The 18,313-nt window shown below is 33.9% G+C and overlaps 1 protein-coding gene and 1 long non-coding RNA gene across 19 annotated transcripts in view; one reads left to right on the forward strand and one right to left on the reverse strand.

The window, feature by feature from the left end:
• gatad2ab (GATA zinc finger domain containing 2Ab) overlaps positions 1-18,313 on the forward strand; it is a 68,708-nt gene that overhangs the window by 31,034 nt on the left and 19,361 nt on the right. For 14 of the 18 annotated variants that reach the window (XR_012397345.1, XR_012397346.1, XM_005170444.5 and 11 more), the window contains 1 exon segment: positions 6,166-6,424. Coding sequence is in view for 16 of the 18 variants with exons in the window: in XM_005170444.5 (XP_005170501.1) it covers positions 6,166-6,424 (259 nt within the window). In the remaining 2 variants the exon portion in view is untranslated. 18 annotated transcript variants of the gene reach the window in all.
• On the reverse strand, positions 1,050-2,562 carry LOC103909585 (uncharacterized). Its single transcript, XR_659573.5, has 3 exons — positions 2,427-2,562; positions 1,834-1,919; positions 1,050-1,115 (listed from the first exon to the last, which is right to left on the reverse strand). It is a non-coding gene; the product is annotated as an uncharacterized lncRNA (long non-coding RNA).

The raw sequence follows: 18,313 nt of genomic DNA on the forward strand, positions 1-18,313 counted from the left end.
AGTCAAATTATGTCAAAGAAACGTTAGCTACGTTTTCATCCACCTATTTTTATGCGCATTTTGGATATGTTCATTAAAAAATGGTTGATGGAAAGCCAACTCAGTAGGATAAACTTTATTCCATAACACAAGATGCGCATAAACCGCAATGTAAACAATTTCACCAAACAAATTCCAGTATGCGCATTAAAAAAGGTCAGGTGATTTTGTTATAAGAGATCATGCGATGATAAAATTGTGTGTGAATGAACAAACTAAGTGGCTGAACACATTGTAAAACATCTGAAATGTTGTTTTGGTCATTCTAAAAAACCTTAACCATCTCAGTATTAGTGTTATTATATTATTAGTTACCTCCAGAATCAAAAGCGTCTCTACTCAGCATCTCTCACCTTCAAACGCAACCACGTGTTCACTGCGTGTCAGGATTGCCTTCTGAGGCACAAGTCATTTATTAAATAAAGAAAAGATTCACCCAGTTTCTCTTATCGCACCAAATTAAGTTTTTACTTTTGGTATTTGGCACCAGTTAATCAGGAAGTGACGATTTTGCTCGCTTTGGTTCATTGTATGGAAACGCTGCTTTATTCGCACAGCTTTTATGCGATAATCCAGTTTTAGGCAAATTAGCTTTTTAGGATGAAAACCTAGCTAATGTTTGTTTACGATTTCCCAAGGTTTCTTTACACAGGATAAGCACAAGTATTGTATTGTTGAACAATTAAACACAAGCATTCTCCCTATGTATTGTCGCTCTGGGTTAAAATTGTCATTCAGTAATTTTTCAAATCCTTGATTTACAGTAGTTTGGGCCCTAACAAAGTGTCTGATGATTCCCCCAGAGAACCATCAGAAGAACCAAGAGAACTGAACTTCAAGTGCGAACACAACTCTTTGTTTACTCTTTTTCCCAGCTACTGAGATTTTGAGAACCATAAAAACATATACAAGTGAAACTAAATTAATACCGGTGGCTTTTGTTGATGATACACTGAGGGCCGAAGTCAAATTTTCAAGAAACAATGTTGGTTATGATTTTTCTTTGGTTTCTCCAAATCGGATCATGCTGTATTGTTGAAAACTTGCAACACAAGCATCCTCCTTTTCCATTTTCACTGTGGGTTGAAGAAGATAATGTTGTAAATAATGCTCAATTCCTTGCAATGACTAATTTGTGCCTTTTAATATGAACTCAATCATCAGGAACCTTGAGTATTAATTTAATTTTGCCTGTATTTGTTTTGGATTCTCAAAGTGCTAGCCATTGACTTGGATTTTATGATTGACCGAGGACCACAGTTTCTACTGAGGAAAAAAAAATATTTTGGGTAAACTATCCCTTTAATTACTCAGTTATTCAATAATCAATCAGTTACTAGCCCAGTTTAAGTAATATGTGATGGAAAGTAAATGTGTCAGTATAAAGTAAACGTTTTGTTAAGTATTTTGGATGTGATGTTTATTTCAGGAACCTGGAAGTATCAGAAATTAGCTATGTTTTTACCCACTAACTTTTATGCAAATTTTGGATATAGGTGTAAAAAAAACAGTTGATGGAAACGCTAAGAAAAAAACGTATGCAGAGTAGGATAAACTGTTTATTTGATAAGAAAAGGTGTGCATAAACTACGATAGAAACACTTTTACCTGAAGAAATTCCACTATCTGCATTAAAGTCATGTAATTATTGTTATAAAATGTCATGTGATGATATTTGTGTGTGAATGGACAAACCAGCAGGCTGAACACATTGTAAAACATCTGAAATGATGATTTGGTCATTCTAAAATGCCGTTACAATTTTACTATTAGTGTTATTATATTGTTAATTACCTCCAGAGTTACCTCCAAGCGTCTGTGCTTCGCGTCTCAAGCCTTCAAGCGTCACCATTTGTTCATTTCCTGTTGGCATTTGTCTTCTAGGTGCAAGTAATGTATTAAATAAAGAAAAGATTCATACAGGTACTCTTACCGCAACAAATTCTGTTTTTATTGTTTATATGTGGTGCCAGTTAATCAGGAAGTGACAATTTTGTTCTCTTAGACTTGTTGTATGGAAATTAGCTTTATTCGGGCATCTCTTATGCGATATTCCAGTTTCGTGCATAAATTTATTTTTGCATTTTTGAATGGAAACATTTCTATTGTGGATTCCAGACCTGGAAAAGCCTTTTAATTAGATGTTTTCTTCTTCTTCTTAAAATAGCAACTATACACACCTCTGTATTTATGTAAATACATATATATATGTAAACAAATGCACTTCTGGATAGATGCTAACATTTCATTTCCTTGTACTCTCACATGTGTGCTACCACTAAAGTTGAATCTAATCTGATCTTTTACTCCAAAACATTTTACCAACAAGCCATGGGTATAAAATTCCTAAAAAATGCTTCCAATCCAAAGTCTTTCCAACCACTGACCTGATCAAACTTCTCAGTTCCCATATATACGCTTATTCAAATCAGAAGTGTTCCTGTTGTCAAGTCGTTCAGTTTATTGACTACCTTAGCAGTCGAGCCCACTGTGGTGGCTGTTATTTAGCGAGCAACAAAGAGCGGACACTTCCTCCTCATCTCTGAAAGACTTGTGTTTTGGAATGCATCGGCCCTTCCCCCCACCGGCGAAACTCCTGCGTCTGTGTGGCCGCGTTCACTGCCAGTCAGTCTCTCAAGGGGTTAAAAACCTGCTTCAGTCTCTCGCCGTCGTCCGCCAACCGGTTCAAACTGGTTTTCCGGGGAAATGCTTTATGTGTCCCATGGAATCTTGGGAAGGGTCATGTGGAGCCCCAGTGATGTCATGGCAGATGAGAGCAGGCCTGGGTTGTTGAGTCAGCTTTCTGATATCAGATGTGAGACAGGTAGGACGGCATGTTTCGTTTGGGCCTCATTTTGCCCAAATGATGGATGGGCTGCCTGTGGCTGATGGGGTTTGCTTGGGATGTGTTTTGAAGCCTAGTGGGAAATTTTTCTTCCTGTTTGCGAAATTACAAATATGACTACAAAAACGGCTGTTTTAGTAAACGTATTGTGCAAGTTAACTTGTTTAGTGGGTGCTGACTTAAAAAAAAAAAAAAAACTTAGTCTGGTCTAACAGGAGGGAATTACCTGCAATCACAGGAACACTCCAACTTTTTGGAGGGAAATTGGCTAAATTTATAACTCATTTATTTTTTCCTCATTTTACTAGGTCTGCATGGTATTGGAAAAACCTACCATTCCAATATTTGTTTTTCTGCAACATCTATATTGCGATATAAATGCAATTTCACCAGATGAATTGAATATCTCTCTTTGAAAGGAATTTATGACTTTATACTGAATTGGAGAATTCTTTAGGGGAGTGTATTTGCATAAAAAATAGTAAACACAATCTACAAGCATAGATAAATAGAAAGATACAAATGATTATTGTATTATTTTATTGTCCAAAGAGTCTTAAGGGTGATTTCACACGTGTGGATCCATTCTTTTGTTCCGAAACAGGGATTAGAATTGTTACATTTATAGCACTTTGTTCTTAGTGCAGTTTACTTTCACACGGCAAAGTTTCTAAATGGACCAAAAGTGCTAAAACAAGTTACGTGCGAGTTAACTCTCCTCACATTGGTCTCTCCTCACAGAGTTTTCAGAGTTTATTTTGCAAAGTCCCGTTCAGCTGTCATGCATCCTTATTTTAATTTATGACGTTGAGCAATAAGACATTATAAGCGAAAAGCTGTGCTTTTATTTTGAATGGTGACACCTACAGTCATAGTCACCAAATATAAATCAGAGGTAAGACTTTCTCATAAATAGAAGTTGGCTTATGCATTATAGGCTTTACATTATAGAGAGAAATAACAGATAGACCAAGACTGCTGTTAGGTCAATTTTCCTAACGCATAAACAGCTCTCATTAATGCTTTCCCTTTTGTATTTGATATAAAACACTCATTTACCTGTAGGACATCCCACCCTACTCATAATTCTCTCATCATTTAGCCAAGCCAATTACATATCCACCTCATTCAGGTGATCTCGAACCGATTGTTTTGGCACAGATCCGAGTGCGATTGCTGCATTCACATATGCCAAATGAACCGCGCTAACTGGGCAAACGAGACAGGTTCCGAAACAAAAGTCTAGGCGTGAAAGCACCTTATTAGTTTTCAGGTACAGTAATTGAATAGTCAAATGTAAAATAATCTTGCATAGTTTTTGTTTTATAAATCTGTGAAATTTATTGTTATTAACGTTACAAACAATATAGCTTTTTAGGCCAGAATGCTTTTAAAATCCTCAGTCAGTCACAGGCCTCAGAAACACCACATGCACATCATAAGTTATAATCCAGACTCAACATTGCGAATCCTGCGATGTGACTATTGCGAATGGTCACATTGCGATATCAGTGCTGAAACTATATATTGTGCAGCCCTAGGTTTAATTGTTTTTTTCGACATATTATGTATATATGTTTTTTTTTATCTATTCAGCTGAATTTAGCTTAGCATAGCAAAAATAATTGAATCTGATTAGACCGTTAGCATTTTGCTTTCAAATTTCAAAAGAAAGGTTTTTATAAATTTCCTATTTAATGCATGACCCTTCTGTGGTTGCATTGTGTACTAAGATCAATAAAAAATGAGAAGTCACTATTTTGTAGACTGATATGTCTAGGAAATATAATGACATTTTGGCGTAATAATCAAAGAACTTTGCTGCCGTACCATTGCTGCAGCAGGCACAATAAATCAAGTTTTTTTTCTTTATTATTATTATTATTTTAATCAATTTATTTTTGTTCTCTATAGTGCTTTTACAATGTAGATTGTGTCAAAGCAGCTTAACATAGAAGTTCTATTAAATTGAAACTGTGAGTCCAGTTTTCAGAGTTGAAGTTCAGTTTAGTTCAGTTTGGTTTAAATTTCTTTGCTGGAAGTCCAAACACTATAGAGCAAATCTATCAATCCACAGCTCCTCAAGTCCCAAACCAAGGAAGCCAGTGGAGACAGTGGCAAGAAACAAACTTTACCAATTGACGAAAGTGAAGGAAAAAACCTAGAGAGAAACCAGGCCCAGTTGGGCATGACCATTTATCCTCTGGCCAAACACGTGTGCAGAGCTGCAGTCTAGGGTTCAATGCTAAGCTAAGCTAAAAGTGCTCCCGACCCAGAGACCCCTGAAAAGGATTCAAAACTGTTTAAAGTTAACTGTTTAACTTAAGGTTACTTGAGAAACAAGCCTATTTCCAAAAAAAGTTCAGTGTTTCTTTAAGGAAAAATACCTGAAATTAGGTCATTTTTACAATAGACAATAAGGCTTCAAGAGTATTTTAGTGCGAATTCAAAGGTGGAGATGAAAACAAGTGCCCACATCCTCAAACAGGCTATCAAATGAGGGGAAAGAGTACAATGCAGACTACTTTAAATATGAGCTCAGCAAGATAAACATGCTTTGTGTTGTCTGTGTAGTGTTTTGTGCTTCTGAGAGGCATGTGACATTTAGGAGCTGAAGACACTTGAGTAATAGACAAGAAATTGTTTGAGAGAAGGTAATTGGAGCATGTCGCAACAATTTTTAGGAAGCATGTATACTTTTTTGGTGGCAGTATTTGTTTAACTTTTTTTGCTTTGTTTAACAGTTAACATAGAATTACACTCGTTTTCTTTACTTTGGTGCAATAGAGATCACAACAAAACGTTTTTATTTACCTTTACCAGTGATGTTTAGTAATAGTTAATGTTTTTATTCAGGAAATTAAAGGGTTTTTAAATTATTACTTTTTTTTCTTCATTTAGTGTAATATACTAAATACAAACAATTTTTTTCAGTAGTTGTCATAAAGTTTCTTGTTTATTTATCTGTCTTTTTTTTACCCTTTCGTTATAATTATGGCGCAATTAAAGGTGTAATTGGTATAGTTTATACAAACTAAAAAACAGAAATATATTTAAGTAGTTGTAATAGGATTGCTATTTAGGAATGTGTTGTTTTTGATTTTTTTTTGTGCAATAAACATGCACCACATCAAATTATTTTTTGAAAAAGTAAAAAATTTATTCGTGAAAGGACCAAATGTTGTTTAAAATAACCATCAGTTTGGTCAGACCACTTGTATGTCCAAACTATTTGTCACGGACACAAAATAGTAATCTAATCGAATCTATTTTTTGTGCAGGTGAGAAGATGTCAGAAGACGCGGGCCGTCAGACGCGCAGTCAGAAGCGTGCGCTGGAGAGAGATGTCCCTACTCCAGAAACGGATGTTAAGCGGGTCAAGCTGGAGAGAGGAGAACCTGGAGCTGTAGATGGACTCAAGACCAAAAGCGAACAGGCCAACAAGGTGGCGAACATCCTGCGGGCCGGAGAGGTGAAGGCCACCATCAAGGTGGAGGTGCAGACCAGCGACGAGCCCGTGGACATGAGCACATCCAAGAGGTTGGTCATGAAATAAGTCCAGCTGCTAACTAGGGTCGATCATTTTTTTTGTGTTTATAGATTTGTTTTTGAGCATTATTGCAATTGTGTTTACTATGCTTTTACGTTTTCTCAATAAATTATTATATAGTATGCCCAGTCAATATTATTGAGCTAATATAATTATTTACACTGTCTACACAACATAACCATCATAACTAAATTTTAGGGTCGTCATTAATAGTTTTTTCGGTGCACCATGATGCAGACGTGGACAATTCAGTATTGAATCAGGAATAGATCCTAACTGGTTACTATGTTAAAAAATAAATAAACATGAAGAAGAAAAAAGCTTGATATATTGTGCCTGTTGCAACCTTTGTAAGGCAGCCAATTTCTATGACTATTACACCGAAATGAGATTATAGTTCCTAGACATATTGGCCTTGAAAATAGCAAGTTTTAGATTTTTGTTGGTTTTAGTACACAATGTAACTACAAAAGGGTCAAGCTTTAAATAGGAAGATTATCAAAACTTTTCTTTTTTGAAATGTTAAAGCTAAATGCTAACGGTCTAATCTGATTCAATTATTTATGCTAAGCCAAGCTAAAAGTGCTCCCACTAGACCCAGAGTTCAGCAAATTGAATTTTTAAAAAATTGTGAAACTCAACTGTTTAACTCCAGCACTGTTGTAAAATGAGCCTATTTCCCCCCAAAAGTGTTCTCAAAAAAGCTGTGATCGCCTTGTCCGTTCATCCGTGTCACTCATCAGCAAATCACAGCCCTTTCTGTTGAGCGTGCGACCAATCATTGAGCGTGGTTGAGCAAGTTGTTAAATACTCCAAGTAATATTTACGAATGTTTATTTGCTTTAAGTGCTCATTTCTGTGCATGTACTTGAGTTTTGTTTAATGCATTCAAAAAGAGTTTTCTTTAAGCAGGTAAAATTAAAGGTACATTTCATATATCTGACTGCTTGTATTAAAGGACAAAACTGTATTAAAAATACATATTAAATGTATTTAAAATTTACATTTGAATCATGAATTCTTGTGCTGTGAAAAAGTATAAAATTTGTTTCTAGACAGCATCGTCAATGCACCGAGATATCATCACTGTGGTGGTGATGTTTCAACAGTCATCAGCATCTTAAATCCTTATTTTTATTTTTTTTTTAGAATGTTTTTTTCTTTTTGTGTAATTAGATTAAAAAAAAAAACTTTTATTTAAATGTATAAAATAAAAAGGACATTTATAAAAAGCTATTATTTTTGTTATATTATCTTTGTATCTAATTACAAAAAAAGTTAAAGCTTATAAAGGGGCATCTATGGATGGGACCGACTCAAATTATTTGTTTATTTCTTACTTATTCAGATATTGTAGAGCTTTTAATTATTTGGGCCAATTGCATTGTAAATTTCAACTAATTTCCATTTTTTCTATTTTTAATAAATTTCACTGCTTGGAGATGTGAAAAGCCTGTTTAGTCAACTAACTCATTTGTAATCAAACACTGACACTTTGTGTACATTATTTTTATGCTGATGTTAAACATGATTAACAAATGCTGTCATCTCACAAAAATAAGCAGTAATTGATTAATGTAATTAATTTGTGCAAGGATAAAATAAACTGAATGATACTGTGAAATAATGACTTAGCAGAAATCATAAAATGAATGATACTGTGGGCTCAGCACACATTGCCAATAGGTTGTGCTTTTATTTCAATCTGTTCAAAGCGAAAGTAAAAAATGAACCTGCTTTCAAAGGCAATTCTATTGCGGCTCTCTGATGCGTGCATCATCACACTACACTACCACTGTTATACACACAGAGCATATCAGAAAATGCAGAAATCCATAACTTGGTTTACTCTGTAGACTGATTTACTCGCGTACATCAAATGACCACAGTGTAATAGTGGCTTAAAAAAAATTCGCCAAGTTTTTTTTAACATAAATCATTCCATCAGATTAGACCATTTTTGTAGTGAGATGCTAATGGTCTAATCCCATTCAATGATTTATGCTAAGCTAAGCTAAAAGTGCTCGCATTAGACCCGGAGATGTGCTGTATGGATGTAAATATAGGAAAACTCAACTGTTTACCACTAGATGACCCTATTTCTAAAACAAAGTGTAGTGTTGCTTTTAAAATAGCGATTTATAGTATTGCCACAATATCAAAATGTAATTAATCATTCAGTCTATCTGCTGACACACAATCTGAAGTTAAGTAGTGTTGACCTGTGAACTAGAGAATTAGCTGGTTCACGGTGCTGCCGTTTTTGGCTTTTGTGTTGGTGTTGAGGGCTCCTAACCTCAGGCTGCTCCTCATGCAGAGCTGAATATAAAGCATCTGCTGAACGCAGTGTAAACAAGGTATCAAGTAGATGCAAACAAGGTGCTGCTTTTTGTCTTGCCGGTTTAACTTGAGGCCTAACATGTGATTTAAATAAGTTTAAACAACTTTTGTGCCATTTATTAATTTCGGTTAACACTAAACCCACTGTCATTTGAAAGTTAAGGGTTTTGCCAAATTAAAATTGTAAATGTTATAATTGTATAATTATTGGTATGTTTTAATTATTGGTATAATTATTGTATAATTATTGGTAAGTCACTGGTATTAGGGCTGCACGATATTGGAAAAACCTGATGTTGTGATTTTATTTTTCGGCTATATATATTGCCATATGAAAAGATGGTTTGAATAGCTCTATTTGGCGGCTGCTGATGAGTCTTACTCTAATTAAGTACAAAAATGGAATAATCACAATGCAAAAATGCTTTTCTTTCTTTGCTTTGTTTTGTTTCTAGTCCAAATATCTACTAATTCTTAGATCAAGTAAAAATACTGTTTTGTTTTTCACCTTCAGAGGAAATTAATGTTTTTTTTTTCCTTAAAACAAGCAAAATTATCTGCCAAAGTGAAAAGTAAAATAGTCTTGTTTTCACTTTACAATGCAGATATATGGATTTTTATAGGAATCTTTTTTTTGTTGCATAAATCATATAAATTCTGTATAAATAATTAAATTAAATTAAATAAATCTTTGTTACACCTCCAAACATCATAATTTTTTTGTGTTCAAATGTTCTAAACTCTCTTGAGTTTCTCAGTTACAGGTTTTAAACATGCAAACTCCACAAATCACATTTGTTCTTTGGCTCCTGGTAAACTATATTTCAGACTCCACATTGCATATCTTGCGATGTGACTATTGCAGATGCGCACATTGTGATATCGATGCTGAAACAATATATTGTGCAGCCCTAACTGGTATACAAATTTACGTCATTGTTCAGAAGCTACACCAACTGTGGCATTTTACAATTAATATTAACATAATTATACATGGACTCCACTAAAGCATTGATAATTAATGAAAAGTGCTTTTTTTTAATAAAACCTGTTTGAGTCATTGCTAAGCCCTCATAGAATCTGTGCCTGCATAAATTAGCAGTTTACTTAGCCCATTATTAAGTATTTATTTTATGTAAATGTGAATATATATATATATATATATATATATATATATATATATATATATATATATATATATATATATATATGTTTATATATATATATATATATGTTTATATATGTGTATATATGTATTTTACTAATATTTGCAAAAGTTTCTCAAAAGTTACTTTGAGTAGATCAATTATTTGACTTATTTTGTTTAACAAAAATGTAGTTCAAATGGTCCACATTGCACACCTTAAAAGTTACATTTATTTGTTTTTTCCAATTAAATGTGTTAAATTTTAGTTACTGTACTCCAAAAAATCATTCCACATAAATCCACAGATCTTTTTTTATTTATTCAATTTATTTATGTTTATTTATTTATATTAAATTTTTATTTCTATTTATTAATATTCCATTTATTTGTATTTAATATATTTAATTTATTTATATATATATTTTTTTCTATTTATTTGTTTATTTATTTATATTCAATTTATTTATATTTATTTATTATTTATATTCAATTTATTTATATTTATTTATTATTTATATTCAATTTATTTATAAATATTAATATTTAATTTATATATATTTGTCCAATTTATTTTTATTTACCTATATTAATTTTATTTATATTTATTCATTTATATTTGTGTGTGTGTGTGTGTGTGTGTGTGTTCAATTTGTTTATATTTATTTATATTCAATTTGTTTATATTTATTTATATTCAATTTGTTTATATTTATTTATATTCAGTTTTTTATATTTATTTATATTCAGTTTGTTTATATTTATTTATATTCAATTTATTTATTTTATTTATATTCTATTTATTTATATTCTATTTATTTTATTTTATATTTATTAATATTCTATTTATTTATTTGTATTTGTATTTATATAAAATGATTTATAATTATTTTTATCTATATTTTTTACATTCAATGTATTTATTTTTAAATTATTTTATTTATTTATATTTATTTACTTATTTATATTTATTTATATTCAATTGATTTATATTTATTTGTGTTTATTTTTCTTTATATTTAATTTATATTTATTTATTCAGTTTATTTATTTATATTCTATTTATTTATATTTAATTTAATTATTATTTATATTATTATTTTTTTTTTTTCTTTGCAAAAATAGCAAGAAATATCAGCAGATTCTGTGTGGCCTTGTTCATTTCAATGCACTTTAGGGTGGTTGCAAGTCCTTAAAATTTATATATAATAAAAAAAAACTAAAGGTTATAAAAAGTTGCTTGTTTGAATGTGATGCGTATTGCACCATAAACTGCTACACCAACTCTCATTGTCTGTGGATGTGATGATGATTGTAGAAAAGCACAAACCATGAGTGGAGATGAACCACAGTCGAGCCACAGTCATGATAAAGGACAAAGAAGGTGGCCTGATGCCATGCGGGATGGGGGAGGGGCGCAAAGTTGAGTTGAAAGATGTCACACTCTACAAACACGACCGTCGTGTGCTCAACTCTTCCCAGAGACCACACATTAGAGTATGTGCTCGCTCAGCACGTCAGTCTTCCCTCGGGTGGCACGCTGCCCCGATTCTTCAAAAAAAAAACTGCAGCAGGCCAAAGTGTTTTCTGTCGCACCTGAACCCAGCCTGACTTTGCAAAACGAGGCCTATGTCACAAACTGGTTTGAGCCGGCTGGTTTCCACTGGCAGGAACAGTTAAAGAAAAAGGGAGGGTGTGAGTCATGTGACCACAGGGAAATTCTTGCATCATGTGATCTCGTCGGTGCTGCTTGATACACAGGAAGTGATCTAATATAAAAGTCAATTCTGGTGAAGTTGTGCACGTCATCAGATAAACTTCCACGAAGAAGCTGTGTTTAGATGCCCAGTGATTCCGGTAAACTTGTGTTTTGATTGATGGGTTTAATTGGTCGGCTTGCTTTCAAGAGCCATCCCAGAAAACTGGATGTTGTTCCTTCCTGCCCATTTACTCAAACAGGCCACACTTTCAGAGCTTTTGCTTGACCCTTCCTCATGTCAAAAGACAAGGCCTACTTGTTAAAAAATGAGTGATTGCGCAGATTTTTTTGTGCTATTACTACATAGAGAAGCGATTTTAGGTTTAGCAGATAATAAAATGGATGAAAAAAATCAGCTGCTTGAAGGAACTTCAGTCGAATGTTTTGGAGAACAGAGCAGATGCTGTAAAACGGAGTATGCGACCACCTTGAAACAATTTAACAACACCTTAGCAAAGCATTAACAAGCATTTTGGACACCGTATTAGTGAACAAACATGACTGCAGCATTCTCTGCAATGTTTTGCTGTTAATATTATCCAAATTAAAGGGATAGTTCACCCAAATATGAAAATCTACTCTCACTTAAGTGGTTCCAAGCTTCTGTTAATTTTAGAAGAAATCTGTAATTATTGACATCCAGAGTAGGAAGAACAAATACTGTGGTTATTACAGTTTTCCAACAAGAAAGTCAGTCAAACAGGTGAAGGGAAGTGAAGGGAGAGTAAATGATGACAGAATTGTCATTTTTGGGCGAACTATCGCTTTAACCATAGCAGGACATAATGTTGAGAATTTTTTTGGTCTAAAGTCCAGATGGATTTAGAGATTTGGGAATAAACCCTTCGGAACAGGGGGTTTTAATCCTGCTTCTGGAGAGTCACATTTATTCTAGTCATCATCAGGTGTTAGAGATGCGTAAGGTGTGTTGATTTTGTGTGGTTTTGATTCCACAGTTTTATGGTGTTTCCACATCTGTAGACTCTTTGGTTTGTTTTGACCACAGTTACAATTAGGCATGGGCCGGTATAAGATTCTGACGGTATGATAACCTTGGATAAAAATATCACGGTTTTACGATATTGTGATTACTGGTCTAAAGAATATTATTTATAAATGTCTGGGTAAGAAACAAAAACTTTTTCCCCCTTTGAACACAATATATTTTATTTAGAAAAACATTTTAACTATTTTGGAGCAGTAAACGTATCAGGCTAAGTAATTCAACTGAATCATTGACTTCCTGTCTTCGTTTGTTTAAAAAACACAGATTTTTTTTTTTACCCTTCACTGTAAATGGCATCTTTTTGGACATATTTTTTTTTTTCCTGCTGGAGATACTGTTGTCGTAAAAAAAAAATGTAAATAAAAAAAGCACAGTATACCTTGAAAACGGTCATCGTCCCATGCCTAATTACAATATTGTATACATTTGTTATACAATATTATATACAATTATATAAATGTATTATATACAGTACCGTGTTTCCTCTAGAATTTTTTCCAGCTGTGGTGGCAGGCCTTTTACACAGATCTACCAACTACCTATGGCGTTAGTTCAATGACAAATGTCATGAATGTAGTATTACAAGTCGAGATCGGATTTATGTAATACAAGCATGCAAATTTCTTTTCTTGCGCGCCAATTTTCATTGCTCGAGCACAAAACATGCCCTCAAATATAGCTACGCTGCTCAAGTGCAGATTTTCTTGTACGCTTTAAAGTAAACGCTGCTGAAGTGCGATTTACTGCGTTTATGTAACAAGTAGGGCTGTGATGATGAGTAAAATTTCCCCACCGGTTAATCGACTTGTGACTACACCTATAATACCGGTATCACCGTAGGGGTGAGATTTCCTCTTTTCCTCTTTTTTTTCTCTGTTCAAATAGCTTATAAATGCGTGCATATAGTACTTTCACTTTCAGTTTTGCGGGAATTGCAAATTCTGCGTCAATTGTTTGAATGGACAACAGGGAAACTGCAAAAAAAATAAAATAAAAATCACTGTTATTAAACACTGAACTTTTATTAACGAAATGAAAAAAAACAACTACTAAGCTACAGGCTGAAAAAACTGGAAGTTGGAACCCAACAAATAACAACCATAGATTGTTTATTACGTAGCCTATGTTGGAATGTTTTAAAGCAAATAAGAAAATAAAATAGAAAGATAAATAATTATATTGCACAAAGTTTAAATAAGATTAAACGAATGAACAAGAAACAAATATAAAAAAAAACCTTCCAAAATGACATTAGGCTACAAAAATGAATAAGAAATGAACAAAAGCACTGTAAATTGGCATTTATTAACAGTGCAGTCTACCTACATGTTCTTTGCCAGGAAACCTGGCCAATATGTTGACCATCTCTGGTTTAAGATGGGGTCTTGTGGGGCTCACCATGTTCCCCATCGTGCTAAACACTGTCTCAGATGCGCAGCTTGTTGCGCACACGCAGAGTTGCTTATTGGTTAAATTTGCCAACAGAGGAAGCATGTTTGGTTGTCTTTTGTTGTCCTACCTGACTTTAGTGTCTTATTTTATTAATTAGCCTAATGTATAATATTAAAAGCTTAGTCCTTATGAACAATCTGTTTATAAAATACATTATTAACGAATCTATAGGCTACTAAAGAATAAACCTAATATAAAACATGATCATTGCATAACGATCACAACTAAACAAGCTAGCAACCATTTTATATATAAACTATAAATGAAAAAGTGAAAGAAATGTTGAGTAGTGGAACATTATGTAAAAATCTAAAGACTACAGGCTAAATAAAAGCTTCTTGTCAGAGCTGAATATCACTGCTGTCACCGCACATATGTCAGTTTACAGCTTCTGTAAAGATTAGACAGCCTATACAGATCAAACAATTTCAATAAATAACATGTAAATGTATTAATATTTCAGTAAGTATTGTTAATGAATATTCATAACGACATGATCTTGCTTTTGGTTATATCGATACCGGCTTTAAGCTCTCTCTCTCTCTCTCTCACCAGCGGCAGATGCACTGCAAGGGCGCTATACGCTACACAGCATACACTGGTTTTATTTGTTTTGATGTTTGCGTGTTGTTCCTTTTTTAAAATACCTTTTATTCTTAAAATCTCTCAAATTAATATTGTCTATCGTGTAACATAATCTCCTTCAGAGATATCAGAGTTCAATGACGTGGTGCACATTATGACCATTGACCAACAGCGCTCTGTAAGTTTGAACACTACATAGACTGTAGGTCTACAGCTCTGGGGCCTCATGTACGAAGACTTGCGTGGAAATCATACTCAAACATTGCGTACGCACAAAGCTGTAAATTTGCGTACGCAGAAAAAAATTCAGATTTATGAAACACTGCGTACGCCGAATCTCACGCATATTCTTTTGTACATCCGAATGAACGTGAAACTGAGCGCAACATGCACGAGCACAAAACTTCTCCCTGCCTCCTCCCCCGTATGAATATGAAAAAAGCAATGGCAAAAACAAGCAAAAAGAGAAACTTTGAACAGAATGTGAATTGGAGGTGCTGCTTTCGGAGGTAGACCGGAGAAAATCGGTGTTATTTGCAAGTTTGTTCTCCGGAATTAACAACAAAAGAAAAAAATCGAGTGGGAGAGTTTAGCTGATGCGGTTAACACAGTTGGGTCTGAACATCGCACTGAGTAAATTAAAAAAGAAATAGTGTGGTTTATAGGTGTAAAATGTTGCAGCTCTCTTAAAAGTCTCAGTGGTGCAGCTCGTAAGACGTACGTCAATATGTTTTGACATGTTCGAGCATGAACTCGGTTCGAATCCAGCGTCTGATGAACTCTTTCTTCTTTTTCCCCCCGCTACATATCAGATTTTGCCAACTATTTATCACGAGAAAGACAAGTAGGAATCATTAATAAGTTTGTGCATCATATTTTATTTGCACATTTATTGAATGGAAATGTTTCTGATTCACGAATGCGAATTCATCTTCAGATAGTGTCTTTATAGTAATGTGCGTGCAGTAGATAGCTCAGATTACATTGGGAAAACAGGCGACCGCTGCAAATTCTGCTTTAATGTTTAGCTGGTCAACTGTATGGTATGGAAACCTTATATACCTGCTAGATGAACCCGTCTCATACAGCTGCCATTGCAAGGCTCAGACACTTTGTAGAGAGGAATTTAACACAACTGCCTCTAGGAGTCGCCAATGGAAATAAAACAGACACGCACAAAAAATGTGCGTACGCCAGCCAGAAAGCTGCCGTGAAGCTGCGCACATTCCCACATTCAGTTCATCTTTAGTAAATCCAAACGTGAGTGATTCTGAGGGTGAAACCTGGTGTACGCAAATTTTTTGTGTGTATGCAGCGTTGATACATGAGGCCCCTGGTGTATTATGAATTGCATGTTTTAAATAACAGTGAGACATGCTACATTTAGTTTTGTTGTAAAATATACATTATAACCCAGTACACAGTAAAATAATATTTTTTGAATGGCTTGCCTATTTTCAGCGTATAACCGTTAAGCTTAAATAGGCTAAGCATGTTTTTATTAATATTTAAACACATTAATACAAATTAGCCACCCTTTTTTTTCTCATTTTCGTATATTGTTTATCAAACAAAAAATGCAATGAATTGTTCATTTTGGTTTTAATTTTATTAGAGTTAATATAATTATTAGGCGACACAACTTCTACATAACATTGGCTCTGGTTGCGTTTTTACAGATATCCTACAGATAGACTTTTTCGCTCAAAGACTTTTATGCCTGTTAATTTCAGTGCTGTACTGTGACAGCTTTCGCAGAGGCTTCAGTTATTCTACTTGTCATCTGGTACCAGCCTCAATTTTGTGACTTGACATGTATGGCATCTATAAGTATCGAAGTGTGGATGAAAGCGAGAGCGATTAAATTAGACCTCAGATTCGATGTAAGGCCGCACGTCACAGTTACTTAACTGCAATTTCTTAATATTGGCTAATCTAAATTAACTTTTCATTCGACTGAACGCCGAAATATTGCCAGACAGATGAAGCAACTTTCGTTTTTTGAAGAGCGGCTTCAGTGATAAAATACGCAAACACACACACACACACAGGATACATTCTTGCCGGCCTATTCATTATTGATTTTTTAAACATTAAACGCATAATAATCAAGTGCAAAAAAGAACCGCTGAACTTCCGAAAAAGTGATTACAGTGGTTGCTTCGTTTCTTTGCAGTTGGCTTATTAATGGCGCGGCATTTCTAAATCACTTGTTTTTTAAAAATTAAGATATTTATTATTAAACATTGTAAAATGATGGTCGTGCGATTTTTAAAATGAGAGTATGGGTTGCAAACAGGCGCTTTTGGATTGCGTTTTGACACTAAATCGTCCACCATTCTCTTTCTGTAAATTCGACTTCTCTTGTTTTTCTCACGTGATAAATGAAATATGATGCATTGTAGCTTATTATAGTGCATGCTCTTGTCTTAAGTAAATTATTTAGAATTATATATTCCATTTAATTCAAAATAAATATTTAATAAAAAAAAGAATACTTAAACAAATGTGGGGACAGTGTCATGGTGGAAAAGTGATGTCACCGGTGTTGTATCTCAAAACCTGTAACACCTTCAACACTGTCTATCGTGGCAAGCCTAGTAACAAGTATGTCTCCCACCATTTATTAGATTTGCTAGGAATATTTATGAATGTCTCCAAATAAACCTTCAGAGCAGCATTAATTCGTCCTGAAGTAATGTGAAACTGCTATAAACTCCAGCAAGACAAAGTCATTGTATGCAGAGCTCTAGACCTTTATCTATAAAGTATAATTATGAAAACTGTATTAGTCTTAACTGAAATCTATGTCGTTTTTGCTGCCCTCCCACATCACGAAGCCCTGTCAGTCAGTCAGCATGTCACCTTAAAGGTTTAAACAAATAACGCACAGCACTACTACTCTTTGCGCTGTTATAATTTACTTACCTTTTAATACGTTTTGGTGCGATTATTACCCGCTATCAAAAGAAAACAACAACTGAATGTTTTGAATGAGAAACCCTAATGTATCCGTGGCGGGATGAATTTTGGTTTGGCACCCCGTCATGGAAGAATGAATGTAGCGGTAACCATGCAGTATTAGATGATTTATATACTAGGCAATGTTTATAAATGGACCAAAGTTGTTCACATTAAACTAAACTCTCATTTCATTGGTCTTAGCACAAGAGTTTTGTTTCTATCCATATCAGTAGTGAATAGATTGCAGCTTTATGTGTCTATTGTAGTTGTTGCTGTGTTATTTTGAGCGAGGATTAAGACTAGCGCTCGAAATTACATTTTCTACTTAGCACTGGTGTTCCCAACATCAAAATGTAGGTTGCACCTAGGGCTGTGTGATAAAATTGGTATAGATATTTATTGACCGCACACCATTGTCAATATCAATAAAAAAAAGTTTGATTAATATTGTCAAAATATCAATATTTTTGTTTTTGACTATTAAAATTATTTGCCTTAGTAATGTTGGTAAATTTTAATAAAGTGATTAAATAAAAAAGAAATTCCTAAATGGATTGATATCATGATACATTTTTTTTAGCAATATCACAGCCCTAGTTGCACCCATCAAAGGTTAAAGAGCACCACTA

This window comes from Danio rerio, chromosome 22 (genome assembly GCF_049306965.1).
Source record: "Danio rerio strain Tuebingen ecotype United States chromosome 22, GRCz12tu, whole genome shotgun sequence".
NCBI lineage: Eukaryota > Metazoa > Chordata > Actinopteri > Cypriniformes > Danionidae > Danio > Danio rerio.